The sequence below is a fragment of the Ascidiella aspersa genome, chromosome 9, assembly GCF_963924565.1.
Source record: "Ascidiella aspersa chromosome 9, kaAscAspe10.2, whole genome shotgun sequence".
In the NCBI taxonomy this organism is placed as follows: domain Eukaryota; kingdom Metazoa; phylum Chordata; class Ascidiacea; order Phlebobranchia; family Ascidiidae; genus Ascidiella; species Ascidiella aspersa.
Window position 1 is genome coordinate 3,881,357 of NC_139455.1, and position 25,311 is coordinate 3,906,667.

The following is a 25,311-nucleotide window of genomic DNA, read 5'->3' on the forward strand; positions in this document are numbered from 1 at the left end:
CTGTATGACATAGGCTACTTCCTTTAAGCTTATTACTTGGGTATCAAATCTTGAAATTCACACTTTTTTGCACTGCCAACCAGTTTATGTGTTTGCGTTGCGAAAGCGCTTTATGGTCCCAAAAAACATCAAATAAAAAGATTAAAATTGAAAGAAGTGTAGAGAGCGAAGTATTTCTGTTTTTGCTTGCAATTATTGCGTGTTCGCCTGGTAAATTGTTAAATATTTCACCTCTGTACTCTTTTTTTTTGCCCAACGCAATCGCTCTCGTGCTATAGCCTATACAAGCTATGCTGAAGTTTTCGAATTTACAATAAAACTATAAGCGACCTGACAGTATGCACTTTGTAGTGCAATGGCAGTTGGTTTAGTTCGAATTAGTGGAGTTCAGATAGAACGGTGGCCATGTTCCATGTTCAAATATTCAGAATCAAAATATCTGGTTACGAGAGCCTTCTATTTGGTCATGCTAGTGCTAATCGGTCAAAATGGTAAGAAATGCAGAGATTTACGATAGAAAAAATCGTCGAGTTTTTCATTAATCTATACAAATTTACCTAATTCTCCGCAGATATTGAATTATTGGATCACAACTAATATTTCATAACAGGCAGTAGCATCAGTACCCGACCGATAATAGATTGTGCCGCTACCATTCCGATATTAAACTAAGAAACAGTCATTAAAAGCCATGGTTTACGATTAAATGAAGCGTTTTATATATTTATTGTACATTTACCAAAAAATGCTAAAGTAACAAGGTTACCGACCTTGTTACCTAAAGAGACATGTTGCCCAGCAAACTGAAACAACATTGACCTTGCACTTTTAATTCCATTATTTTGTGATAACCGACTGGTATTTTATCGCGTGGCAATATTTCACGCCCTAAATATCGGTTATCGGAATAAAATGCGACGTACCGGTATTGAAAATTGCTACAGCTGGATGTAATGCGTGCTAATAGTATGTACATATTCAAAATTTTCTATTAAATACAAAATTTAAAGCTTCGAAGAAACTATTGATTCGTCGTCGAAAGCTGCGTTTTGAAATCCATCGAAGTTTTGTTTGGTTTCTCTGCAAATAAAAAACAACGCTTAACGAAATATTCTAAGGTTGGCCTATTTAAACAACCTTTTTCATGTTCATGTTGTTTTTTAAGTTTGTGTAGTATGGTTACCGAGAGCTAGAAACAATAATAATAATGTTTGACAATAAATAAATAACAACTTTATTACAAAACACCACCAGACGAGGTCTTATTATAAAACACCACCAGACTGTATTAAATATCACCATTTAATGTTTAGCTGCAATATTGTCATTACAAAAACGAATGTCAAAAAGATACAACTTACTTCTCTTCCAGCACGACTGTACCGGTCTTGTAAAAGTGCTCGGCTTGCTCAATGGTCTCCATCATGGGTTTTCCGTTTGTTTCAGGAAAGGTCAACGACAGAATGCCAGCAACGATAGCTATAAGACGTTTTGTATTGCGTTGAACAAGTGTAGTTTTATTAAAACAGCAAGTTAATCTATAAGAGCTACTCGCAAGGAACTGCCAAAATGTAATCTTCTACTTACTCAAGAAATATTTTCATTACTGGTATGTAGCAGTAAACAAGTTATTTTGAAATGACTAAAATCCCAGTCAAGTCATTTGTGAAATAACTTAAGTTCAAGTAAAATCTTTCAAAAAATAACAAGTCCCAGTCAATGTCACTAATTACTCAAGGTTTTAGAGCAAGTAATATCAAAGTCAAATCACTAATATATCAACCCAAGTCATTTGAAAAGAGTGACTCAAGTGCACCACAGGACGATTATGTAGTCGGGTTGGATTATTCACGGACGCGTTTAAGTTAAAAGTTTCGTCACCCGGGCAAAATTACGCAGGTTCCCCGTTGAAAGGTACAAGCGGAAATTTGAGCTCTTACAACTGAAAATCGTTGTTTGTCATACGAGGAAAATAAAGTCCAGTTAGGTATCTCAGTTTATGTAATCATAGAGATGACGCGGTGTATATATAGTTTGTAATAGTTAAAATGTAAATCACTTTCCTTAAAACACACTTGCCTATTTTTAATTTACCGAGGTACATGAACTTATCAGGCATGACAAAAAAATATAAATTGTCACTAAAGATGAAACAGGTGAAGTTTTGCGTAAAAAAAGTTTTTATTTAAGGAAAATACAGAAAAACATATTTCATCAAAAGTATCTTAGAGTAAGAATAGTACAAAAATATGACCTGGTGTAGCGTGAATTCGGTAAAGTGCTTTCATTTTACGGAATTACATTTTAGATCATATTTAATTTCTCTATCTTACCGAAACCACCGAAAATGGCGCCCGGTAGCCAGGAAGTGACGTCATGCAACGTGATGACGTAAGGCGCCAAAATTCCACCTATTCTAGCTCCAACGGATGCGTTGCCAAGACTGTTGCTCCTGAAAGTATAGTTGTACGACGTAATACGAATATCAGGCCCATACAGGAGTAGGTATCATTTTGAAAGTTTCGAATAACTCTTTATTTATTTTCAATATCCAAAAATGCTACCTACTTCTGTATGGGCTTTGATATTCTTATTACGTCTTACTACAACCTCAGACCATTATACTCCAAAGTATATTTGGGACGTTAATACTTAATCGTTATTGAATAGCCAAATCATTTCTAAATAGCTGTCCAGAAATTTTCTTGTTCATTTTCGCAAAATCGCCTCGATCTTCATAAAAATGTATATTAAACTAAAATTCTGTATTACATTTTGAACGATATTGTAATTGCGGCAATGCACCATATTATATTATAACAAAAAAACTATAAACATATTTTTTGTTGTTTACTGTGTAATACAATTTCGAATCGAAAAAATACAATTAGGTTAAAATAAATATAAATGGCGACTACTTTTTTGACTCAAAATTTTTCAAAAATTTGCGTGGTAAGTAAAATTTTCATTTTATAAATCAAAATGTAAAAAATCCCATCAGCTTAAAAGTTTTGATTTAGCTGTCAAGTGAATTTCTGACCTGACAACTGTTGGATAAAGTTCCGTGGTTAAATTGTAAACGACCCCGAAAGATCCTGAGATTCCAAACTTCGCAATAAATGCGAACACGACACCAAGAGTAATAAGACCTGAAATAAATAAATAATAGTATATAGTTTTTATTTATAGAAAAACGCTGCTGCTCATATAGCACGCTACATAGATGAAAAAAAATATTTGATTTTTGCCAAAACCAATACTTCAATCAATTTGAAAATAGCGCAGGCTGTATAAATTTGAATTAGAAGGCTACTTATAATGAGAACACCACGCCGGGACGGTTAAAACGCCAACCAGTATAACAAAAAAGTTTACTATACCAGTACAATTTATCATCTGGTCCCGAGGTCTAAAACCTATAATTGTTTCTAAATAAAAATGTAAAACTTATAACACCCAAACGGTGGTAAAAATGTTCGCTGGTTGCTTTCAAAGTATATCTAGCATATTTAATAAAATAGAGAAAACAGCTTTAAAAGTTTTCAAACATTAATACCAAGCGGTGAAAAAAGGATGTTAGAATTACAGAAAAAATAGCTGTCACATAAACAAATGGTTTTGAAACACATTTAGATTTGACGAAAAACAGTACATCATATAAGTCAATGAATACATGTATGTGTGTGTGTGTGTGTACAGCTGTGATCTATCCTTGTGAAGTTGCTTATTGACAAACGATTACGGTTTACGTATGTCAGTTGGTGGAGGAACGGTCTCGGTATGACCGGAGGTCGTGAGTACGAACCTCACTGCAGGCTAGTTGTTTTGCTCGCCTGCCCTGCTAGCATCATTAATCGACAGATTCAGTGAGTCTGCAACGGCTTTCGGTGTACATCATATAAGTAAATAAAAGAGGGTCTGTGCTTTGCAGAATTTGCTAAATAAACAGCTACCAAGTAAAGGCCGCTTATAGGCCACATTCAGAGCAAACCTTGGTCTTCCCCGGCGTACACGTTGACCACAGCGCTGGCGAGCAGGCCTAGTCCAGCAACCAGCATCATTGCGGACAAAAGCAACCTCCTGCCAACTCTGTCCATCACCAGGATGCAAAATACGTACGAAGCTATCTCGAACACGCCATCTAACGGAAATAAATAGTGGTATTCACAACAGACTATCATCATTCATAGCCTTGTGGTTTAGAACAGGGTTTCTCAACCGTGGCCCTCGCCCCCAACTGGGGGGCGACGGAGGGGTGATTGGGGGGTCACGGGCATAACTCTCTAACTATAGGCATGGCCGTGCAAAACTTCTGCCGTTTACGTCAGGTAAGCGAAACTGATTTAATTTATTCGTTTTATCTCGGAAAGTTTAAATTAACGCCGCCTAGAATAAGTTTGGACTCTATTTTGCAGATCCCTAAGTCAGCTTAACTTTCTAGGAATAATGTTGGGAATATTATGTGTCGCTTATCGCGGAAAAGTACAAACCTTCGATTGTCTTAAAATCGTCAGGCGTTATAAAACACAGACTTTCACGTTTTCGCCTGCAATGAATCTGCCACATGATAACAAAAGTAATGGCTTCAGTTTTTTGCGTCTATTTGAGATTCGTCCTCACTACTAAGCATGCAAGAAGAAACGTGTGTTTTAATTCGTTCGCAACTATATTTATCTTTGCGAAGCTAAATTTCTCGACGTATGTAGTGATATTCGCTTGGATCAATAAAAAACGGGACGAATAAAAAAATACCTTGGCGGGATACAACAATGAACTTTGCTATGACAAATAGCTACTAAGTTAGTTTAAAGTAAAATAACAGATTTGTCAATTTATTAGAAAGTAAGAACGTGCAGTTTTTCGTGGGATTTTGTTTTTAGTAACAAATAACTGCTATATTTTTACTAACGCGGAGAAGTAAAACAAGTAAAAACACTAAAATACAATGCTAGGTGTTTATTATAAGCAGGGGCCACATGGGTTGAGAGCCTAGGAAAGGGGCCACGAAGAATAAAAGGTTAAGAACCACTGGTTTAGAACGTTGTCCATTGATTTTTTTCCTTATTGTTTGTCTGACATATACATACATATATTTGCCTGCAGTTGCAATAATATTGCCCTGAAGAAGATTGCCCAAATAGGTGGTCAAAACTTAGAAACTTTAATACAATTTTGCGGGAAGAACATATGAGCACATTTATACTTTGTTTTTTGTTTTACCTTAAACATAGTTGCATTAAAAACTCAGTTACAGCAACGCAATCAAATTGTTTAAAGGCCAACTAGGTAAACACAAGATAGTTATTTTATCAGCAGAATGAATTTGGAATTTAAGGTCAACGCCTTTACAGTGGGGCAAGATAAAACGTTTTTATGGCCTTTTGCTAAAAACAAACAAATGCGATAGGTTAAATTAAACAATACCGAACTGCGCGTCGTAAAAACGTAACGATATAACATTGGTAAAACTGCCCCTGTTAACTTTTAATGGTGCAATTTGAAGTTTAACAGAGTGAACTGTGTTTGCTCTAGGGCTGTGGTTCTTAACCCCCTTCCCGTCTGCACCCCTTTCAAATCACCAACCAATTCTCGCACCCCCTTCTAGAATTGCCTAATAACAAAACCCTTGTAATTTTTTTTATGTCAGAACGGTGTTTAAATTTGAACACCAAAACGGTCTAAGCACGTTTAAAATCTAAACATTTAAACACCTGATTTAAACACCTTTGTGTTTAATTTGAATTTTGATGTTCAAATTCTAAACACCTGAACGATTTTATGCTAAACACCTGATATTTTGACGTGTTTAACAAAGAATATTGGGAGATTTCAAGCACAATTAACGATTTTAAACATGTTGACGATTAAACACTTGATATTTTAACACGTTGATCGTTAGACATGTTTAGTTCGATACATTCTTGCAAAGTTATAGCTTAAGCCATTTATGTTGATGTGATGAGATGTTGTTGAGAGAGGTATTGTTATTTTAAAGCACTGAGCGGTTGTTTTTTGTACGATTGCGTCTATCGATTTCGTCAAATATTTAACAAATATTTAAAGTTAGCATATATGGTCGTAACACATCACAATAAACAAAATGACTTAAATCATGGTTTCCTAACTTAACATCTGTTCGGCCTATTTGGCATTATGTTAAAATAATAAATATACGGGTTAGTGTGCTTAACGCGCCATTAAATCCAATATATGATTTCATTAATGTAGCTTGCCTAGGCTACCAAAGTACAAAGCGAGGCTGTGCGGTCTTGTGCCGCCATGACCTACTTAAATTGCGCCAGCAATAAAAAAACGCGCGATGAAAACAATCTACGGCACGGATTTTTTCTAGAGAAAAGCTGTACCGCCATGAAGCTTATATATTTTTCAAGAATAAATTGTTTGACATATGACGAACAGTAAGTATTCTTTATTAAATGTTCGATTTACGATATATTTTAACTAATTATAGTAATTATGTTTTGTTTCAAAACAATTTTCTGTGTACATATAAAGTTTATTCAATAAATAAAGTCATAAGGTATTTGAAATTGATTCGGTCCGATGAACAACGCACTGGCCTGTGACGGACGCGGGATATTGAAACGTCAAACAGAGAAAAAAGCTTAGAACTTTTACAAGTTATACATTACAGTTAAAGCCGGTTTTGCGTATATTTGGCTTTCGAGTTACTAACATGTATGTCGAACAAATACTAAAGTGTATAGTGGTGACATATATACTTTAATTTGCTTTTTGATAAATGTGTAGTAATAATGTTTTATTAGCTGCTGTGCAAGACTGTCAGGTTTAGAATCTAAAATGTATGTTACAAAAGCCGGCGCTGGTCTAGAATCCTACCACAACGAAACACCTTTTGGGTTAAGGTGCGGGTTAGCGTTTGGGTAAAGGTGGGTCAAGTATTATTATTAATTGAAGAATATAATAATACTTGACCCACCCACACCCAAACGCTAACCCGCAACCTAACTCAAATTTTGTGCGTTGATTTTAGAACTGTGGTAGGATTCTAGACCAGCGCCCAAAAGCCTTGTCTTGGAAGACGAAGTGACTGAATTTGGATTTTTGTTTCAGATTTTAGGTATTTAATTCATAAATCCAAAAGCAATGAAAGTTGTAAAAGACTATTTCATGATGATGATGATTTGTTGCTTTACACTTTATGAATAGATTAAATTAAATGAATCCTTTAAGGTTTGTATGTTTTTTTATCCTAAATAAAAATTTAATTTTTCTGTTAAACAATCAAGTATGCTTTTAACAATTTAATAATATTAAAGATACTAAGATTACACTGCTTTGTTTCAGGGCAATCAATGACAGCCAACCGATTGCTCTTTTCGACTTCAAAAATTACTTGCCTCATGGACGATTAAGGTTAAAAATGTAAGTAAATTTTACTTACATGTTTTACATTAATATAGTTTATTCACATTTGGCTTTTATTTCGTATGTAGCGGCCAGCGAGGAAAACTATTGCTTTTCGAAATTGACTAATATATAAGTTTTTGCTTAGAACCTTTCATCATAGAATATGTAAAAAAATATGGTAAATATTATTCCAACATTTTCACCAAATTTGATGTTTTTTCAATCTCTATAAAATGTCTGAGGTACTTTAATATGTGTTTTAGCTTTAATTTATCATTTCCATTGTTTATATCTTACATTGAAGCTTTAAATGTAAAATTTAATCTGTAGTACTTTGGAATGATACTGGCCCTTTAATAAATTATATAGTTTACATAACTTTTTTATTTATTTACAGGAATTTTAACTGCAAAGTGTAAGATGGGAAAATAAAAGTCTGTGACAAAGTTCAAGTGGAAATCAACAAAAGAGTATAGATCACAAGGTAAACAAACTCAAATTTTCTTCTTCTTAATCTAAAGTTCATTTATCCAATTTTTAAATTTGTGGTAAATACATTTAATTTATATGTGTTGTGTATAATGTTTGGTCTGCATATCCCAGTAATGGGCAACTTTTGTGGGTTAGATTGTGTATCACTAGTTTAAGCACAAATTTCAATAGCACATAATGGCCAATACAATTATCTGGCACACATTTTACCTTTTTGTATGAAATTATTTAATGATTTAAATTGTTTTCAAAGTAGGGTGAACCTTTTTTTCAATTTTAGTGGGTTATGAAGATATCAATTACAATAAAAATGAACTTGTTTTGCAATCATTGCACTGTCATTCAGTTAAAGTGTAACATAAATAATACATTTCCTAATGCTATGCTTAAAGAATGCATTGCCACAAACTTAGTACAAGTCAAAATAATATGTTTTTGCGGTGGTTAATGACAGACTAAAACATATTTTTATGACATGACATGTAGTGGTTCTGGTGGGTAACTTGAAAATTTTACTATGTTTAGCAAGTAAAAAAAAAATTTGTTCAGTGATAGTGTATAATTTAATTATTGCAGTATATTATATTGATCTAAATTTTATTTTTTAGGCAGCCATGCTCAACTCGTCTTATAGAAAAGCTCTTCAAGGCCTTTATTGTGCAAACCTTTGTAGGGCACAGCAGCATTTCTGCATTTGTATATTAGTGGATGGAATGGACATTAAATTTGTGGAAGAACAACATTATTGAACAAATTTTTTAGTTATATATTTTATTGATATTCAAGCCTGTTAATATACACAGGATTTAAGTTATCCACCCTGTTGCTCTGTGTTTTTATGTTTTTAAACCACCTACTTAAGGCCACACCTTGAAAATTTGCCAAGCATAGCAATTATAAATATTATAAAAAGGGTTTTAACTTTGTAAAAGATCTCCTTTTTCTGTGTTTTTTTTTAACTTTTTCTGTTTTTTTACTGTTTATCACATACACAGTTTTGTTTGCATTAACGCCTTCATTGTATTTAACATGCGATATTTATACTATTACTAAATATGGTTTTAAACAACCCACTAAAGACCCCACCTTGAAAAATTTGCCAAGTATAGAAATTATAAATATTAAAACATATATATCTTTTTTTGTTGTTTTTATTTACTTTTTCTCTTTTTTAATTTTTGTTGCAAATATGTTTTTGTTTGCGTAAACACTTTCATTGTATCCAATTCCAACATGTTATTTTGTGTATATATATGTTTTCCGTTTTCCTACTTTTCATTTCTAATATAAGCACTTCAATTTTTAATGTATAGTTTTCTTTTCCAAGTTTTACATTTTTTGAAACTTTCACTGTGTTGAGCTTTTTGTGTTGTTTTTCATCTTTTTCGCGCAATAAAATGGTTTACCCAATGACATTTTTGTGGAATTGATTTGGAAACACTAAATACTAGCCCTAAACACCTGGCCGAATAAACGGCAAAACGTCTAAACACCTGAAATTTAAACATGTTTATTTTTAAACATGTTACATTTTCGCCCATTTCAGGTGTTTAATTTTGGTGTTTAATCGAATGACAGTGTAATTGTTAACACAATAACAAAATACTAAAATGCATCTCCACATCCCCTTAGAACAGTGGAACACCTTGCGGGGGTTCGAGCCACCTTTAGGGTGATCACACAAAACGGACATAAAGCAAGTTTATTGATTCATTGCATTGCACCGATAACCAAGTTTTTTTAACAGCAGTCACGTGCATTAAGCAATATACAGTCTGTATAAAACACTGTATTGCATAATATTCGTTAAAACTGATTAAAACTATTGGAGTTGCACAAACACTAACATATTATTGCAGACAGTTAATGTATTTCAGTAAATTAGATAAATGAATTTAGTACATCAATAACTTTCACATTAACCAAGTCGAACATAAAATACCAAAATAAACGACTTGACATGATGTAGTGTAACGCTAATCACACTTACTGAGTGTATTGTTGACGAAGATATCTCCCGCCAGACTCCCTGCATTAAGCGATATCCCGTAGTACACAAAACTGTTGACGAACCTAAAAATACAGTCGGAATACTTGTTTAATCCTTGATTCCACAACTTTTAACTCCGACGTTCCATAACTAGTAACACGCCAAGCCTTCTTGGGGCTTAGGAGATTTTGGGCGCCAGGTTGCATTTTTTGGGGTAACCTACCTTTAATAAAACATCAATTGTCTAAACGTCAGGTTATGGCACTTAATTCGAAGTTTCGGTACAACTAGAAATATACCAAGAATTTCCAAACTTCGGTCGGGTTATGGCCCTAAATTTGAATTTCAGCATAACGAAAAGTCTAACACAAATAATTTTCAAGGCTTTATAGTGTTTTAGCCACATATTTAAAATTTCTGAATACCAACGGACTAATTGTCTGACCCATTTAAAAACAAAGGCGCAAAATTAATAATGAATGTTAGAATTTACAGTCGGCGTAATTAGCAACCGGTGATAATTTTGTAGTGCTAATTGAGCACGTAACAACCCAATATGGTATTACATCCCATTCCTGGTGTCTTAAAGGTTTTTACTCAAATAAATAACTCGTAAGGACTAGCAATCAGTGGAAAAATTGTTAATATCAATCAATCAGTGGAAAATTGTTAGTCGAGAAGAATTTGTGACAAAGACATGGTGGATTTACACACTATTTTTTTTGGTTAGAAACACAAGTGCTTAAAATTGTAGGGTAAAACTGTTTTTATTTTTCTCTTTAACAGTAATACCTTAAAAAAAGGTAGCTCCTGTGCGTAATTAGAGGTAAGTTTTAACAATGAGCTTGATTGTGCAGCTTTGACTTACCAGTTAAACAGCATTTTGATCGATATGATGCGCATTCTACTTGGTTTATATAGATCGAGGGTTGTGTAGACTCTAGAAGTTTCTTCCGATAACTGTTGTACACATTAGCAAAATTTAAAACTGGTATAAAACGTAAAACATACGAAACTATTTTTATCAACAACCAGACTGTATTATTTATTTGTTTGTCACGGCATCTATGATTAAATCTATAAGTCAAACAATTCCTCAAACGCTTTTTCTTCAGATTGGACGTTCAAAGTAAGTTTTTATATTTAATTAAGTATTACCGCATACCGCATTTTCTTCGCCCACTTTTTTAGCTTCGTCGAAGTCGCTTTCGGTGATGTTGACTTTGTTCATTTTGGCCATCAGCTTCACCACCTGTGCAGTTCAACAATATCACAATGTTGTAAACGAGTAATTTTGAAATTGCTTGAGTCCCAGTGAAGCCATTTGTTTAATAACTTAAAGTCATTGGACTCTATGACTTAAGCCTATAGCTGAATTTATTTGACCAAAATACTTAAGTCAAGTCAAGTCAAGTCTTTTGAAAACAGTGCTCTAAAGTCAAGTAATTGAGTTGTTGCAGCAGTGCAATCCTTTCAGCACTGCAACATGATAGTTTGCCAGGAAATAGTTGAAGTATCAAACCTACACCTCTTAAACAGTGTTTCTCGCTTTTAAACAACGGACTCTTATCAAACACCTAGCAAGATGTCGCGGAGTACATATAATATAGCAATAATATAGCAAGGATAAAAAGAATTCGAAACCTGTTAAGAGCCGCATCCTGATTTTTTTATTGATGTCGCATAAACAACGAAGTACAATTAAGGGTGTGTTGTGTATTTTAAATTAATAGGCGGGCTTTGCAATGGGACAAATACAGAGAAAGCTAGGCAACTGGACAACTACTACGGATACCTCAACGTCACAAAATTACGCTCACTTGATCTCACCTTCTTCCCATCTTCGTCTTTTCCTGTTGTGAGGAGCCATCTCGGAGATTCGGGAAGAATTAGACCAAAAATAAGAAATGGAAGGGTCACCACGGCGCTGGCAATCTGGAAAATGTTTTGAAAAAGGGTAAAATACAAAACGAGCCTGGTCCAAGCGACCCCTTCCAAAAAAAATGAAGAGGTCGGTGTTAAAGACATAATAAATTAAGAAACACTGGCATAAAGTGTTCCGTGGTTCAAAAAAATTAAGAAACACTGCAACCAAGAACACTCTCAGTAAAAAATTGGAACTTGTCTCACTGTGAGTGCGCGCCAGTCCCTCCATTGATAAGCCAAGCCTCCTAGAGTCATGTATCCAAATGCGAAGAAGCTTTGGTAAACCATGCCAGCCATGGTGCGCCACTCTTTGCCGAAGATCTCCATAACTAAAGCAACAGCTGTGTTAGCGCAGACGATGTAAACTACGTGAGGGGGTTAATTTCGGGATGCTGCGTCTTATGTAAAAAATACGAAACAGCCGAGACAGTTATTCAAAAATGTTAGAATTGATCAAACTGCTGGAAAGTATTTTTTTTACTTACACTATCACAGTCAATTAATTATGATATAAGCTGTAGGTGAAATGTTGCCATTATAGAATATCTACAGTATTCCACTTGTTCATTATAGTATTTTATTTAGACTTGCCAATATACGAGAAAGGCTACTTATAAACTTGGAACCCATTTGCTGAGGCTGACAGAATAGGCAAATTGAATGCACCGAAATGAAAAGATATAATGACGAATAAACTATAAAAATGATAAAGGTCAACAATATAATTTTACGCCACTGACCAAAGGAAAATTGCTTTTCACAGCTCAACGCAAAGTGAACTTACTGTATACAAAGGTCCCAATGGTAAGGCCGTAGTAGAATGCAGCAACGAAGGCCCGAAAAACGATGTACATTTCCACCGAGACGCTGAATGCGATTCCAATCATCGAACCAAGGGCACCGATGTAGCTCAATAACAAGGTTGTTTTACGGCCGAACCTATGTGTAAAGAAAATGAATTGCCTTGATCAATTTCAGTTTGTGCTTTGAAAGGCAGAGTTATGCATTTCAGTTTACTGAAGCGTGGTGGTCATTCGCGATCTTTACTATGAATTGGTGTTGACAAAAATTGTTCGATAAACACGGTTGCTATTTTTTTCACAAAAGCATAAACATTTTGTAAGATGACCTGAAAGAGTGACGTCATTACGAAACGTCTAAAACAGGGGTTGTTAATTTTTTTTTACCACGGACCCCTAAAATTTTATTTTACCTGGCGTGGACCACGGTAGGCGAAAAATTTCCATAATGACGTCATAAATTGACGTCGCAATACAAATAGACCTCAGAAATATGCCGATTTCGGTACAAAAATTGTGAAAGTGTAATGGAGCCAACATTCAGTGCAAATCGTTTTAATTTCAATTAAAGTTGTTTTAAAAATTAAATCTTTTTTAAATGTATACTACTATTTCCATTAGGCCTTCATGGACTCCCTAAAACTAGTTCACGAACCCCCAAGGGGTCCATGGACCCCAGTTTAAGAACCCCTGGTCTAAAACAAGTAACATTACGAACCTAAGGTTATCGTTCAATGTCGTACACAAATGTTCAACTGAGATCTTATTTTAAATACATTCAAGGGTATGACGGCGGAATGACCTGGAAAAAAAAGTTACGGTGTGCCTGAAAAAAATATTCTATCAGAACGCCAGTTTGGAGCGTCTCAGCTTAGTTTTACCACTGGTGATAAATGTAGTACCAAAAGTCAGTTTGCTACAACAGACTGCTCTTATAAAAGCTTTGAATTTTTTTCGCATTACGGCTTGTTTAATTTATTGGTTGGAATTTATCACTTGAAATAAGTGTATTTGAGTGTTAAATAACTTCAGTATTCGAGTGTTGAATAACTTTTTGGTGTATACGCTTGTTATGGCGAGAAAAGAACAGCATACGGTGGCCATATGCTTGCCAAATCTCACTCACTCACTTTTATCAATGGTAACACTACCCAAAAGTCATTTTCTTTACAGTAGGCTGCTCTTTTAAATGGCTGTGCTGTTTTTTTGCATTAGGGTTTACTTAATTCTTTAATTGAGTGTTAAAAGTGTTACGCATGTTATACAGCGAGTAAAGACCAACATAAGGTGACATATATGCTTGCCTTATCTCACTTGCTTGTCAGCAAAGTTGCCGAAAATGATACAACCAAACACGACTCCAACGTAGTACATCGAGGTTGAAAGCGGATTGAGAAAACTTCTGTCGCAAATCAAGTCGAACTGAAAACATCGAAACCCCCTCTATAAAACTATAAAGATCTTTGCTTTACGGTAACGAACAAAACGAACACAAATAGTATGAAGATTTCGGCCTATCGCTAAACGGTACCTTATCTTGTGATATAACTAATTGCAAAGCCCTTGGCATTCACTAAAAATCTGCCTTTAGGTGTCCCTGGTTTCTACGTTATAAAAATAAACTTTAAACTAAATTTGTTACTTGTTATATTAGTATAGATTAGAAAGTATTGTTTAACGGAAGTTGGTTCGAATAGGCCATGCCAAACACAAAGAGCAAATCGGTGAACATACATTTTCTATCAGTGAAGGACTGACAGTAGAAGTTGTAAACGAAGTATTAACTTTTAAACGAAGTATTAACCGACGTTCTGGCAGTAGATACTATAGCCGACCTCACCAGGTTAAATAATTAAAACGAGAATGCGTTAGCAAGTTTCCATCTATTAATATGTTGCCTGGTGGAGCTAACTCTATTTGCAATGCAATAGTTTAAGTCGGCCCACTTTAAATTTACCCATGGATGTGAAAAGTAAAAGCCAATGTTGTATTCTGTTTACCAAATGACTCCCCAACACCCTTGTACTTTATAAATCCCTTACCTCTGTGATTACTGTTTCTGAGAATAAACTCCTGTCGTAGTAGTAGCCCTGGTCGCACGGAATAGCATCAGCGCTGGTGTTAACGCACGAAAGGCTTTGATCGCATGTTGTCAAGTCGTAGCCGTACCTTGTCATGAAACAAGTGCATAAAGTTGTTAATTTGTAGGAAAAGCACAGTCAGTGGTTTTTCAATGGACACTTGATTGCAAACAAGGCATTGTAGACAGACAGGTGCTTCGGGCAGACGTTTTAAAGAGGCGGTTGCATTAGCTTTATGATCAACCTCTTTTTTGTCCGGTTCTTACCTTTATTTTTTAAAATAATGTCGATTATATCAACATTTAAAACATAAGATTTGCTGATCACGATTAGAAAACTTCCTACATTTCGTGTTTTATTCTAATACATGTTTTCGATATTTTGGAATAATACGGCCTTCCAATGCGATACCGAGTGACGTCATTACAAGGTCAAAAAAGCATTATCAACACTAAAAATTAGAAACGTTATGTTTACTGGGTTAATATTCGCCAAGTGTTGAAAATGCAGTTAGCTTGGATGGATTTTAAATCTAAAAAATACGGTAAAATCGAATACTAAAATAAATCACTGTATCAGATCGGTATCGATTCAAGCTTAGGATCGGACGAATATATATGTTAACTACTTGACATATGATATCAGCTCTGATTGAATATTATCGAAACACCCCTAATCACGTTTGAGGATGTCCGATATTTGCAATTTATTCCGATACCGATACTCGATATTTTGAGCAAAACTTGGCCGGCGAATTCGATACATGCCTGGTAATAATTCGTCTCCATTGCAAGCAAGTTTGCTTAAACTCTATTTTAAATATGAATACTATACTACTTCTTTCTCTATTTTAAATATGAATACTATACTACTTCTTTCTCTATTTTAAATATGAATACTATACTACTTCTTTCTCTATTTTAAATATGAATACTATACTACTTCTTTCTCTATTTTAAATATGAATACTATACTACTTCTTTCTCTTTTTTAAATATGAATACTATACTACTTCTTTCTCTATTTTAAATATGAATACTATACTACTTCTTTCTCTATTTTAAATATGAATACTATACTACTTCTTTCTCTATTTTAAATATGAATACTATACTACTTCTTTCTCTATTTTAAATATGAATACTATACTACTTCTTTCTCTATTTTAAGTATGAATACTATACTACTTCTTTCTCTATTTTAAATATGAATACTATACTACTTCTTTCTCTATTTTAAATATGAATACTATACTAGGAACATCTTTAACGGATCATAATTTTGCAATATCCACCTTTTGCAAGTGCTATCTTCCGGTGTTGTAAGATTAAGGATGGTGGTTTCGTTCAAATCCGGAAAGGCTGTTTGATTGTCCAATGGTGGTACGTTACATCTGCGACGATCAAGTAGCTATTTTAGTAAGTTTCAAATACATATAGATCATATATCTAGGTTTTACAAAAAGTTTACAATTGTTGTAACTGAAACAGATTGCTCGAAATTACCCAAATAAATGATCTTATACAAAAAATAAGGTTGCGTTATGACTTTATTTTCCTATTCATCGTACTTTTACGGTGGCAAAACGTTAACGTTCAAAAAAGTGAGCACATCGTTCTCAAAAGTGGGCACAATTATTTGAAGTAAAAACATGCCGGAATAAGCGCGTAAAAATGTGCGCACAGTTTCCGGTTCAAATTGTGAGCACATTTTACCCGTGCACAGTTTTTATGCATATTCCACAAATAGGCCGCATCGCCGTCTCGATATTTGCTCATTTAAAGGTAAACTTTGTAATAAAGGGTGGGTAACTCTGTTGACTTAAGATACGGGTCGGATATGAAAAGTTGCGCTAATTTTATTGACATTACACTGTCATTCGATTAAACACCAAAATTAAACACCTGAAAGGGGCGAAATGTCAGCACGTTTAAAATTAAACATGTTTAAATTCCAGGTGTTTAGACTTTTGCCGTTTATTCTGCCAGGTGTTTAATGCTAGCATTCAGTGTTTCCAAACAAATTTCACAATATATTATGAGGTATACAATTTTATTATACCAAACAAAACGAGTAATAATATAAATATCGCATGTTTAATACAATGCAGGTGTTTATAAAAACAAAAATGCATGCGTATGTGATAAAAAGAAAAACACAGAAAAAGAAGATATTTTACAAATTTGAAAACCTTTTTTTAATATTTATAATTGCTATATTTGGCAAATTTTCAAGGTGGGGCCTTTCGTACATTGTTTAAAAACATATTAAAACACAGAGCAACAGGATGATGGATGACTTAAATCCCGTGTATATTATTAACAGCTTCGAATATCAATGAAATATAATTTAACAATTTTTTCAACAAGTGTTGTTCTTCCACAAATTTATAATGTCCATTCCATCCACTAATATACCAATGCAGAAAAGCTGCTGTGCCGTACACTCCAAAGGTTTTCCCAATAAAGGCCTCGAAGAGCTTTTCTTTTTAGAAGACGAGTTGAGCATGGCTGCCTAAGAAATAAAATTTAGATCAATATAATACACTGCAGTGATTAAATTATACACTATCACTGAACAACTCTTTATTCATTTGCTCATAGTAAATTTTGTCAAGTTATCCACAACCACTACATGTCATGTCATAAAAATATGTTTTAGTTTGTCACCAATCACTACAAAAGCATATTATTATGACATGTACTAGGTTTGGTGGCTATGTATACTCTTTGAGCATGGCGTTAGAAAATGTATTATTTGTGTTACACTGTAACCTAAAGACAGCGCAATGATTACAAAACAAGTTCATTTTTATTGTATTAATATCTTCATGACCCACTAAAATTCAAAAAAAAGGTTCACCCTACTATGAAAACCCAATTAAATCATTAAATAATTTGAGATAAAAAGTAAATATGTGAGCCAGAATATTGTATTGGCCATTATGTTTTATTTAAAATAATTGCTTAAACTAGTGATACACATATATTCTAGTGATACACAATCTGACCCGAAAAAGTCGCCCATTACTGGGACATGCAGACCAAACATTATACACAAGTTATGGAACACAACACATAAATTAAATATCTATTCAATTATATGTATTTACCACAAATTTTAAAGCTCTATAGATGAACTTGAGAATAAGAAAATTTGAGTTTGTTTACCGTGTGTATCAAGTTTAGTAGATTTATACTCTTTTGTTGTTTTCCACTTGAACTTTGTCACAGACTTTTATTTTACCATCTTACACTGCAGTTAAAATTCCTGTAAATAAATAAAAACTTTAATTATGTAAACTATATATACCGTTTTATTAAAGCGTCAGTAGCACACCAAAAGTACTACAGATTAAATTTTAGATTTAAAGCTTCAATGTAAGATTTAAACAATGGAAATAATAAATTAAAACTAAAACACATATTAAAGTACTTCAGAAATTTTACAGAGATACAAAAAATTAATTTTCTGGCTGCTACTAACAAAATAAAAGCCAAATGGGAATAAACTATATTAATGTAAAACATGTAAGTAAAATTTACTTACATTTTTAACCTAATCTCCTGTGAACCAAGTTTTTTTGAAGTTGAAAAGAGCAAATGGTTTGCTGTCATTGATTGCCCTAAAACAAAGCAGTGTAATCTAAATACCTTTAATAATAATGATTTAATAACAGCATACTTGATTGTTTAACAGAAAAATTAAAGTTCTACTTCAGACAAGAAATAGCTTACAAACCTGTTTCGTTGAATATTTTCATGTCTACATGTGTATGGCACCAAACTAAAGTCTTTCACAACTTTCATTGCTTTTGGATTTATTAATGAAATACCTAAAATTCTGAAACAAAAATCCAATTTCAGACATTTCGTTTTCGCTTGGAAAACTTCTTTTTAACATAAATTTCACACTCTAGACCTGCCCGTCTTCAAGCGTCTTGCACAGCTAATAAAACATTATCACTACACATTTATCAAAAAGCAAATTAATATAAATAATATATATATAAATCACCACTATACACATTAGTATTCGTTTAAAATCAATCTAAGTAACTCGAAAGCCAAAGTACGCAAAACCGTCTTTAACTGTAATGTATAACTTTATTGGTTAAAAGCCAAACTTCTTTTCAACATTTTGAATTCCCGCGTTGGTCAAAGTCACAGACCAGTGGATATGCTTTGTTGATGTTCATCGGACCGAATCAATTTCAAATAATTTCAATCATGAGTTGATCTATTGAATGTACTATATATATACAATATGATAAAAACTTGTTTTATAACAAAACAAATTTTACTATAAATAGTTAAAATATATCGTCAAACATTTAATAAATAATTCTTACTATTCGTCATACGTTGAACAATATAAGCTTGAAAAATATATAAGCTTCACGGCGATACAGCTTTGCCCTAGAAAAAATCCTTTCCAAAGATTGCTTTCGTCACGCGTATGTTATTGCTGGCGCAATTTAAGTAGGTCATGGCGGCCCAAGATCGCACAGCTTCGCTTTTTTACTTTGGTGGTACAAAGTTATTCGCAAGCTACATAATGAAATCAAATATTGGATTTAATGGCACGTCAAGAACACAAACCCGTATTTTCATGATTGTCATTATATTTAAAAATAAAATGACGCCTAATAAGCCGTACAGATGTTAAGTGAAACCATGAATTAAGTCATTTCGTTTATTGTGATCTGTTAAGATTATACATGCAAACTTGTATAGTTAAATATTTGACGAAATCGTACATAAGACAACTGCACATTAGTGCTTAAAAATACCAATACCCTCATCAACATAAATGGCTTGAGCTCTTACTTTACAAGAATGTATCGAATTTAACATGTCTAATAATTGACGTGTTAAAATATGAAGTGTTTAATCGTAAACATGTTTAAATTCGTCAATTGTGCTTAAAATCACCCAATAATCGTTGTTAAACACGTCAAAATATCAGGTGTTTAACATAAAATCGTTCAGGTGTTTATAATTTAAACACCAAAACTAAAATTAAACACGAAGGTGTTTAAATTAGGTGTTTAAGTGTTTAGATTTTAAACGTGTATAGACCGTTTTGGTGTTCAAATTTAAACACCGTTCTGACAGTGTACTGTGATGAAAATGGGAAAACAACGAAATAAAATATTAGCTTAAAACTGTACTAGCTTCACTAAGCTATAAAGCTACATAAAGAATTTCTCTAATTTGAATTATGATCTAATTCTAGTTTTACAAGAAAACTAGTCCGGCCAACATCAATTTTTGTCTGTTAATCGAAAGGAAGAATTTGAATTAATAGCTTTGGTCGAAACAACTTAAAGGCGGTATTTAATGAAACATGCACACATATGTGTGTTAACAATTGTGATATTCACAATATTATGAGAATATAAATAGCGATTCAAACTAAATTGATTGTAAATTAATTAATTGCTATTGTAGTTTATTTTCCAAAAATTCTAATTCTAATTCTAATCTAATTTGTGAAAACTAAAATGCTCCAATTTTAAATCCCATTTGAATTGGAAAAACTGAAAGAGTCTAATTTTAATTCAAATCTGGTTTTAAAACAATAAAATAAATCTAGTTGTTCCCGTACCTGTAATCTGGCGTGTAGGCGATGAAAACGGTTGCAAGCGAGTTGAGGCCTCCGACAAACTTCCCGCAACCAAGCATGAAGAGAGCCACCATCTGCGCCAAGCCATTGCTGCCTAGCTTTTGCAAAAGAAAGTCAAAGCTGATCATTTTAAGGCTCTATACTGCGCTGGTCGTCCTGTTGAAAACACAAACCTGGTCCCCTTACAAAACACGTTGATACAAAAAGGGTTAGAAGTGCGAATCGTCTGGTATAATAAATATCAATTTTCTTTTGTGCAATTCATAAAGATCCTTTTTTTATATAATTTATAAAGATTAAACTTTTTTTAAACAAAAAGGTACCAAATCCCTTTTGTGACTATATTGCCTTCAATTCTGCAAATAATATTTTGCACTGTTTTGATTGCCAAAGTTGTCCCTAAGCATAAAACTGCCTGGAAACTGTATAGCACTGTTATTTGATGCTATCGAATATTAACACAACCTATTTTATTTATTTATAAACTGTGATCTTTGAAATTCTTTTAACGTATCAATAAAAGATAGAAACACAAACCAGCCTTAACCAATGCTGCAATCTGCATTCAATGCATTTTGTTAGTCACCAATCGACAGTCGCCGGCTTATGGGAAACGAAACGGCTCCTCGGTCCTCTTTGATATGTGTCCTGGTTGCGACAAAGGCAAACAAGTTACACCATAAAATGATCGTTGTAGAGGCACTTGAAATTGCAAAGTTAGGGATTTTGCTTAACTCCTAAAGTACGTTATTGGCTAGTATAAGCTGTAAAGCTTTTTGTTCAAATATTTAAGCTGATAAATAGCTTAGCCTCATTAAAAAGGCCTTAAATTACCTGTTTCATAGTTCGACTAAGTACATAACACAAATGCTGGTTCATTTTAACAGTGCCTACTAGTCTTTACTCCTTTTTATTCTGTCCAAATTTACCAAAATTTTAGCCTATAGTATGGCATTCAAACACTAAATGATATGTTTTTGATAGAACACCGATTCTTTGTCGAGTATATACAATGTTATAAAATCAGAAATGCTAATATACACATTATCATTGAAATACATGCGTTAAAAAATGTTTTTATGTATAGCATAGAGATTAAATGCAGAAAAACTACTATTTGAATGAAGCCCCTGAAAACGTTTCGACAAAGCCTGCTTATAATCTTAAATGTTTACGATTTGCTATTGCACTGTTAAACACTATAAGCACTTTCAGAAGTCCAACCCTAATCGGTATTCGTTTTCACTGTCATACGCTATACAGTTTCCTTAAAACCAAACAATAAACTATCCTTTCAATTTGACACGAATACGTTTACAAAAAAAAAAAATTAATATATTGTAAATAGAACTTTTATTATACCACCACTTCGAGGCACATCCTATTTCAACGTATTTTGGAATATTTTGTATCAACTTTGTATTCATGTTGTTTAACCAATGTAGCGATAACTATGAAGTTTTTTAATCCGTCAAAGTAATAACTGTTGGATATAATTATTGTTTAGGTACAAATTAAAAACCTAGTTTGGTCGATTGGTCGATTGGTCGATTGGTCGATTGGTCGATTGGTCGATTGGTCGATTGGTCGATTGGTCGATTGGTCGATTGGTCGATTGGTCGATTGGTCGATTGGTCGATTGGTCGATTGGTCGATTGGTCGATTGGTCGATTGGTCGATTGGTCGATTGGTCGATTGGTCGATTGGTCGATTGGTCGATTGGTCGATTGGTCGATTGGTCGATTGGTCGATTGGTCGATTGGTCGATTGGTCGATTGGTCGATTGGTCGATTGGTCGATTGGTCGATTGGTCGATTGGTCGATTGGTCGATTGGTCGATTGGTCGATTGGTCGATTGGTCGATTGGTCGATTGGTCGATTGGTCGATTGGTCGATTGGTCGATTGGTCGATTGGTCGATTGGTCGATTGGTCGATTGGTCGATTGGTCGATTGGTCGATTGGTCGATTGGTCGATTGGTCGATTGGTCGATTGGTCGATTGGTCGATTGGTCGATTGGTCGATTGGTCGATTGGTCGATTGGTCGATTGGTCGATTGGTCGATTGGTCGATTGGTCGATTGGTCGATTGGTCGATTGGTCGATTGGTCGATTGGTCGATTGGTCGATTGGTCGATTGGTCGATTGGTCGATTGGTCGATTGGTCGATTGGTCGATTGGTCGATTGGTCGATTGGTCGATTGGTCGATTGGTCGATTGGTCGATTGGTCGATTGGTCGATTGGTCGATTGGTCGATTGGTCGATTGGTCGATTGGTCGATTGGTCGATTGGTCGATTGGTCGATTGGTCGATTGGTCGATTGGTCGATTGGTCGATTGGTCGATTGGTCGATTGGTCGATTGGTCGATTGGTCGATTGGTCGATTGGTCGATTGGTCGATTGGTCGATTGGTCGATTGGTCGATTGGTCGATTGGTCGATTGGTCGATTGGTCGATTGGTCGATTGGTCGATTGGTCGATTGGTCGATTGGTCGATTGGTCGATTGGTCGATTGGTCGATTGGTCGATTGGTCGATTGGTCGATTGGTCGATTGGTCGATTGGTCGATTGGTCGATTGGTCGATTGGTCGATTGGTCGATTGGTCGATTGGTCGATTGGTCGATTGGTCGATTGGTCGATTGGTCGATTGGTCGATTGGTCGATTGGTCGATTGGTCGATTTGGTTTAAAATTTTTAACCAATCAAACTATTATTCTGGACTTAAAACGAAATCGGTTGACAAGGGCGATGTCGACAAGAAGTACACCTACCGTAAGTTTCACGACAACATTGTTAAGTGCGCCAGCGCCTTGAACAAGCTCGACGTTAAGAAGGGCGAGGTTGTGGCGACCTGTTGCGGGAATTGCGCTGCTTACCTGGTGATTTACATCGCCACAGCATCGTGCGGTGCCATTCTGACGACCTGCAACCCGAATTATGCTGAAAGGGACTACATTTGGCACGTGACCTTTCCAAGCTGAGCTAATTTAAAATTCTTAGCCACAGCTTGTTTGCCTTTGGCGGAACCCAGACCAAAATATTTAGGACCGAGGACTCGTTTCGTTTTATAAAGACCTTCGACTGTGGACTGATGAAAAACAAAATGCGTTGAATGCAGGTTGCAATTTTGGTAAAGCCTGGTGCTTTTTTTGTTCTTTGAAGGCGCCCCTTTCAAGCCTTCGATCGCCTTTATTTGGTGTTTATTGTGGCGCGGAGCTGTCGCGCAGCGTTTGCTCGCTGCACAAAAGACTCATTTCGCGCGACTTTAGACGCGACACGCTGCGCGAAATCGTCAGCAAATTGGACGCCGGAAAGCCGTAAATCGGATTTTCACTTTTCTCGCTGGTTCCCCCCAGAGTATAAAAACTATCCTACTGAGTGGATGGTTTCTGGATTCTGGTTTAGATTTTTGTCTTTTAAAAATTCTTAGTCACCCTAACTTAAAAATTGAAGTGCAATGAATTATGTCAAAAGTAACTCGCGGCCCACTAAAAGTGGATTTTAGCCAACATTTACCGGCCCACAGTTTGCCAATAACTAGTATACAGCGCCGTTAGAGGAGAACACATACTTCTTTGTTACAAATAGTCCTTATGCTAATCTCCAAAGATTTGGTTTGTAAAGTTTCATGGGCAGGCCGAACACAGTTGTATAATTAGGATGATTTCACGTATAACATTATAGCGAAGTTAACTGCACTGCGCTGTTGTTCAATTAAAACTTTTACCTTGGTTTAGTAGTTTATTAAAAGAGGAAAAATACGTTAGCAATTGACCAAAGATGTTTTCGGTCGACTGCATTTTCTGGACAAAATATAAAGGTGATTATAGTTTTTCGGTGACAGCATGGCCTTACTGAAGCGTTGCGGCCATAAGCGGCCGAATCCGTTCAAATGGAAAGTTTTCTTGAATATATTTTTTTGAATGTTTTGGTTTCAAATTAAAAAAAAGGGGTTATTGTCTAGGTTTGAGGAAACACGTCTAGCGGTAAAAACGAATAATAAGGTTGGACTCTAAAAAGTGCTTATACGTATAATCGTATATGGTAGTGTTGAACAGTGGAACAGCAAACTGTAAAATTTGAGATTATAAACAGGCTCTGTCAAAATGTTTTCAGGGGTCCTATTCAAATAGCATCGTTTTTCTGCATTCAATCTCTGAGCTATACATGCAGAAATTTCTTTAGCGCATGGCTATCGAAGGTAAGGTTCATTTTAGCATTTCCTATTTTATTACTTTGTATACTCGAAAATGGATCGCAATTCTATCGATAACATATCATATGCTGTTTAAATGTCATACTAGGCTAGAATTTTGGTAAATCTAGACAGAATACCAAGTAGTAAAGTGTAGCAGCATTTTTGTTTTGTACTTAGTCGTACTAAAACTATAGGTAACAGGTAGTTTGCGCGTCTTATAATGAGGGCTAAGCTATTTTTCAGCTTGAATATTTTAACAAAAAGATTGTATAACCAGCCAGCGTACTTAATGAGTCTCGCCGAATTCCCAATATCGAGAGTTCAAGAGTCATCACAAAGAACACTTGGCGGTGCAGCTTGTTTGCCTTTGGCGCAACCCAGACCAATAAATAGAGAATCACGGACTCGTTTGGTTTTCTGAAGGACTTCGACTGTGGACTGATGACAAACAAAATGCACTGAATGCAGGTTGCAGCTTTGGTTTATGCGGGCGCGTTTTTTGTTCTTTGAAGGCGCGCCTTTCAAGCTTTCGATCGCCTTTATTTGGTGTTTATTTTGGCGTGGAGCTGTCGCGCATCGTTTGCTCGCTGCACAAAAGACTCATTTCGCGCGACTTTATACGCGACACGCTGCGCGAAATGCTCAGCAAATTGGACGCCGGAAAGCCGTAAATCGGATTTTCACTTTTCTCGCTGGTTGCCTAGAGTATAAAAACTATATTTACTGAGTGGATGGTTTCTGGTTTCTGGTTCCGATTTTTTGTTTTGTCTTTTATGTCGCCCTCTTTATAAATCGGTTAAGGGT

General features: G+C 34.9%; 1 protein-coding gene and 2 long non-coding RNA genes across 3 annotated transcripts; 1 reads left to right on the forward strand and 2 right to left on the reverse strand.

Moving 5' to 3' along the window:
• Nucleotides 1–1,004: 1,004 nt before the first annotated feature.
• Nucleotides 1,005–20,437, reverse strand: LOC146131951 (organic cation transporter protein-like). The gene is made up of 15 exons (XM_083397151.1): nt 20,292–20,437; nt 15,976–16,074; nt 14,643–14,769; nt 13,919–14,022; nt 12,585–12,739; nt 12,005–12,129; nt 11,705–11,809; nt 11,040–11,126; nt 10,743–10,834; nt 9,875–9,957; nt 3,992–4,141; nt 3,041–3,149; nt 2,334–2,452; nt 1,362–1,479; nt 1,005–1,080 (listed from the first exon to the last, which is right to left on the reverse strand). The coding sequence occupies exons 1-15, from the start codon at nt 20,435–20,437 to the stop codon at nt 1,005–1,007; spliced, it is 1,695 nt and encodes a 564-aa protein (XP_083253277.1).
• Nucleotides 7,331–8,629, forward strand: LOC146131952 (uncharacterized). Its single transcript, XR_014501656.1, has 3 exons — nt 7,331–7,407; nt 7,790–7,876; nt 8,493–8,629. It is a non-coding gene; the product is annotated as an uncharacterized LOC146131952 (long non-coding RNA).
• On the reverse strand, nt 16,698–18,555 carry LOC146131953 (uncharacterized). Its single transcript, XR_014501655.1, has 4 exons — nt 18,423–18,555; nt 18,231–18,306; nt 17,852–17,951; nt 16,698–17,195 (listed from the first exon to the last, which is right to left on the reverse strand). It is a non-coding gene; the product is annotated as an uncharacterized LOC146131953 (long non-coding RNA).
• Nucleotides 20,438–25,311: the final 4,874 nt, after the last annotated feature.